Here is a 4,740-nt window from a genome sequence, read left to right on the forward strand (position 1 = left end):
ACCCCCACCCCCCGCGGTGGGAAGGTGGAGAGGACACCGCGACCGGAAAGCCAGAGGAGGCGAGGCGCGGAGCCCGGGGTACAGGAGAAGTCCCAGCCCTCGTGGGACCCCATGGCGAGGACAGCCCCGGGGAGGGGGCGGCAGGGCGGAGCGCCGGGAGTGCAAGAAGTCCCGGGCGGCGGCCGCGCGCCGGCGAGGCCCCTTTAAGACTCTCCCCGCCCACCGGCGGCGCTGGCCTCCGCCCGCCGCTCTCCCCGCCCCGGGGTCCCGGCGCGAGCTGCGATTGGGCGGGCGCGGCGATCCCTTTGAAGTGTGGCTGCCGATCGCGGCTATTTGACGTGCGGCTCGCGGAAAGCTAAGGTTTTTGTGTGACTCGCCGGGGCTGGCGGCGGCGGCGGCGGCGGCGGCGGCGGCGTTGGTGGAGGAGGGGACGAGGCGAGGAACGACTGCCGCCCGGCGCTCGACTCGGCGGAGCGAGCCCAACCGCCCAGGGAGCTCGCCTCCCGGGTGCTCCCCCTCCCTCCCCGCCCCCCCCCCGTGGCGCTGCCTCCTCCAAATGAGCGATTCGCCCGCTGGATCTAACCCAAGGACACCCGAGAGCAGCGGCGGCGGGAAGAGGCCGGCGGTGCCGGCGGCGGTGTCCCTCTTGCCCCCGGCGGACCCCCTGCGCCAGGCGAACCGGCTCCCCATCAGGGTCCTGAAGATGCTGAGCGCTCACACCGGCCACCTCCTGCACCCGGAGTACCTGCAGCCGCTGTCCTCCACTCCCGTCAGCCCCATTGAGGTCAGTCTTCTGGGCGCTCCCGCCCGCGCCGCCCCGCTCTGCCCACCACGGCCCGGCCTGCGCCCTGCACCCTGCGCCCCGGGGCTCCGCCCTACGCCTTAATCTAGCCACACCGGCGGGCCGACTGAGGAGGACCGGAGCACAGAGGGTTCCGAGCCCACCAGGATCTCCCCAGGCTACCCCGTGGAAGGGTCTCCTTCCAAGCTCGCGCTCCGGGGCTAGGGATTGGATTTGCTCTCCGAGTCCCCCCTGGGTCTCTCACTTTTCCTCTGGCACCCATTTCTCTGGCCGGAGGTGATCTCCCCTGGCCTCCCCCCCCCACACACAATGTTCCCTTTGGAGCCCCGGCCCGGGTCCCACGCAGCCCCTCTGCCAGCCGGCTAGAGCGCTCTACCCTGCGCCAGACACTCCCGATCCCGGGTCTTTCTTCCTTCCACTTCCCTGGGTGCCCTCCCCGAGAAGAAGGAAACGAGGGAGGGCGAGAGGGAGGGAGGGGCTCCTAAGCGCCAACTGCAGCCCTGCCTTTGGAAAGCGCCTCAGCCCGCCCCCACCCCTCGGCGCCGTTGCCCGAAACCCGTCCCAAGCGAAGTTCCCCCAAACTCGTGGCAGAAGTTTTTCCCTGGGCCTAGAGGACGGGAGAATAGAAGGGAAGAGGCGGTACAAACCCGATCCCAGAGCAGACACCTTTCCCCGAGAAGGCCCTGGAAGAGCCCCTCGCGCCGCCCCTTCCCCGCCCCGCCCGGCCCGGCCTGGCCTGGCCCAGCAGTTCCTCCCAGCTGCGCTCCCCAAGGCCCTCCTCACTCGGTGGTCTCCTGGTCTCACCCCGTCTCCCTCCTCTACCGCTGTCCCCCCACAGCTGGACGCCAAGAAGAGCCCATTGGCGCTGCTGGCCCAAACCTGCTCGCAGATCGGCAAGCCAGACCCGCCGCCCTCGTCCAAGCTCAACTCGGTAGCGGCTGCGGCGGCCAACGGACTGGGAGCGGAGAAGGACCCCGGCCGCCCCACCCCGGGCGCCGCCTCCGCGTCCGCGGCCCTCAAGCAGCTGGGGGACTCCCCGGCCGAGGACAAGTCCAGCTTCAAGCCCTACTCCAAGGGCTCCGCGGGAGGCGACGCCCGCAAAGACAGCGGCTCCTCCTCGGTGTCCTCCACCTCTTCCTCGTCCTCGTCCCCGGGAGACAAGGCAGGCTTCAGGGTCCCCAGCGCCGCCTGCCAGCCCTTTCCCCCGCTTGGAGCGCCAGTGTCCGCCTCGTCGTCCTCATCCTCGCCCAGCGGCTCCCGAGGCGGTTCCCCGCACCACCCTGACTGCAAGAACGGCGGCGCGGGTGGCGGCGCAGAGTCGGACAAGAAAGACCCAGAGCCTAAGCCCAGCCCAGAGCCCGCAGCCTTGAGCCGCGGGAGTGGCGCAGAGCCCAGCGCACATGGTGGCACCGAGGCTGGGGCCTCCGGGCGCAAGTCTGAGCCGCCCTCGGCTCTGGTGGGCACCGGCCACGTGGCTCCAGTGTCGCCCTACAAACCTGGCCACTCGGTGTTCCCACTGCCGCCCTCCAGCATCGGCTACCATGGCTCCATTGTAGGCGCTTACGCCGGCTACCCGTCTCAGTTCGTGCCTGGCCTGGATCCCAGCAAGTCTGGCCTCGTGGGAAGCCAGCTGTCGGGGGGCCTGGGTCTGCCCCCCGGCAAGCCCCCCAGCTCCAGCCCGCTCACCGGGGCCTCCCCGCCCTCCTTCCTGCAGGGATTATGCCGCGACCCCTACTGCCTGGGAGGTTATCACAGCGCCTCACACCTTGGTGGCTCTAGCTGCTCCACTTGCAGCGCACACGACCCGGCCGGGCCCAGCCTAAAGGCGGGGGGCTACCCGCTGGTGTACCCCGGGCACCCGCTGCAGCCCGCCGCGCTGTCCTCCAGCGCCGCCCAGGCCGCACTCCCGGGCCACCCGCTCTACACCTACGGCTTCATGCTGCAGAACGAACCACTGCCGCACAGCTGCAACTGGGTGGCGGCCAGCGGGCCTTGCGACAAGCGCTTTGCCACCTCGGAGGAGCTGCTTAGCCACCTGCGGACTCACACGGCCCTACCGGGCGCAGAGAAACTTCTGGCCACTTACCCTGGGGCCTCGGGCCTGGGCAGCGCCGCCGCCGCAGCCGCCTGCCACCTGCACCTCCCCCCACCCGCCGCCCCCGGCAGCCCCGGGTCGCTGTCCTTGCGGAGTCCACACACTTTGGGGCTAAGCCGGTACCACCCCTACGGCAAGAGCCACTTATCCACAGCGGGGGGCCTGACCGTGCCTTCCCTCCCCACAGCTGGACCCTACTACTCGCCATATGCGCTGTACGGACAGAGACTGGCGTCAGCCTCTGCGCTCGGATACCAGTAACCACGGCTCTGTCCCCACCCAACCCTCGGACCCCTCCTCCCTGTCCCTGTGCCTCCGCTGCAGCCTCCACTATTGCTTCTCCCTGCCAGGACCCCTGCCCCACCCTGCCCACCGGACTGTGTATTTATTTACTATTGTGTTAGCTTACAAGCTGGGAATATAAGTGCATTAACAGCCCACACAAGTCAGTGGTATGCAAAAAGTCTTTGTTCCCCCCCAAATAATGATATTAACCACACAGAACTACTCCCTACCGCCCCACCCCTCTTCCTTCCTTTTATTTTTCCCCTCTTAGGCATAAGTTTTAAGCTTTTCTTCCCTTTATGATTTGATTTGGGGGAAAGAGGGAGCATTGGGGTTCTTAAGTTCTTCTGTATGTTTTTCCTGTCCTGGGGAATTTCTTGCATGAATCTTAACCATTCAAACTACATTTCCCTTTTTCCCCTTCATTCCCTCTTGTTTCCTTCCATTTGAGGTTCTGTGTTTTGGTTTTGGTTTTGTTTTTTTCTTTTGTACAAGTAGTGGAGAGGAGTTTTGGACAGCAGTTTGGGGGTTGGAGGAATGAACTTGGTGGCTGGAGGTCTTGAGCTCTATTGACCTTCCCCAGCAAACCCCCTCTCTGAGGGCCTTGGTTCCCCCAACCTTGCTTGATCCCACAGCAGGCTTCCGCATAGAGGGTCCAGTGGCTGGGGACTGAGCCTGTCTGTCCACACACCCGGTAGTCACACTGCCCACTTGTGGGAAGTTCTGGGGCTCGTGTTCATTAAAAGTCCTAGAAGGCCCCACTGGCCTGCAACTTTGCTCGTTCTGTTTTGCGAAGTGCTTTATCGTCATTGTTTTTTCTCTTCCTGATGGGGCTGTGACCCCCACTCCCTGGGCTGTGGGACGGGATCCTTGCTGGATCCTCCACATCCACAGACAGGATGGTGCACCCTTGTTAGCAATGTACGGGGGAAAGTCGGGGACTCAGGGAGCGCTCTGCCCGCAGCAACCCCGCGCCCCCTTCCAGGCTGACCCAGCAATCCCCAAAGTTGGCCTTGAAGGGCCCTGGGTCTCATCCTACCCTCCCTCCCTCCCTCCAGCAGCGGCTGGGCTCGGGCCTGTTTGGGATGAATAGAGCTCTCCCTTGGTAAGACTTATTTTGTTAATAAATGGAATACTTGGCTATATTCACACCGTGGTGTGTTTTTCTCTTGCCTCACCCACCGCCCCTTTACCAGACATCTAAGCAGATGCCCTTCTTTTATTCTGTTTAAAATGCCTTAAGGCTTCCTTTTGAGATTGCTGTTTGAGTTTAAGCCTTTCCTGAAAAGGGGGAAATGGGGAGAAAAAGCTTCAGACAACGTTAAAATCCCTTTAACCCCCACCCCGGTGATCTAGCTCCCAGCCTCACTTTGAAGGCCTTGACACTTGCTAGGACCAGAGTGGAGAGCATGTGTAAAACTGGATCTCCCTCTGAGCCCAGATAGGAGGTCCAAGGGGCTCAGAAGGCAAGGACTGAGGCATCAGGCAGAGACCTGCAGTAGCCTCGTCCGGAGTTCGGCGGGAAGGTGCGCAGGTACGGCGTGCCTCTGGCGCCATC

General features: G+C 64.3%; 1 protein-coding gene across 1 annotated transcript; it reads left to right on the top strand.

Annotated features, from left to right (window-relative positions):
• Positions 1-496: 496 nt before the first annotated feature.
• Positions 497-4,333, top strand: Znf703 (zinc finger protein 703). Its single transcript, XM_004855389.3, has 2 exons — positions 497-784; positions 1,641-4,333. The coding sequence occupies exons 1-2, from the start codon at positions 557-559 to the stop codon at positions 3,156-3,158; spliced, it is 1,746 nt and encodes a 581-aa protein (XP_004855446.2). The 5' UTR covers positions 497-556; the 3' UTR covers positions 3,159-4,333.
• The last annotated feature ends 407 nt before the right edge of the window (positions 4,334-4,740 follow it).

Source organism: Heterocephalus glaber, unplaced genomic scaffold (genome assembly GCF_053883595.1).
Source record: "Heterocephalus glaber isolate CG9 unplaced genomic scaffold, H.glaber_assembly_v1.0 deba00001461, whole genome shotgun sequence".
NCBI classification, from domain to species: Eukaryota; Metazoa; Chordata; class Mammalia; order Rodentia; family Bathyergidae; genus Heterocephalus; species Heterocephalus glaber.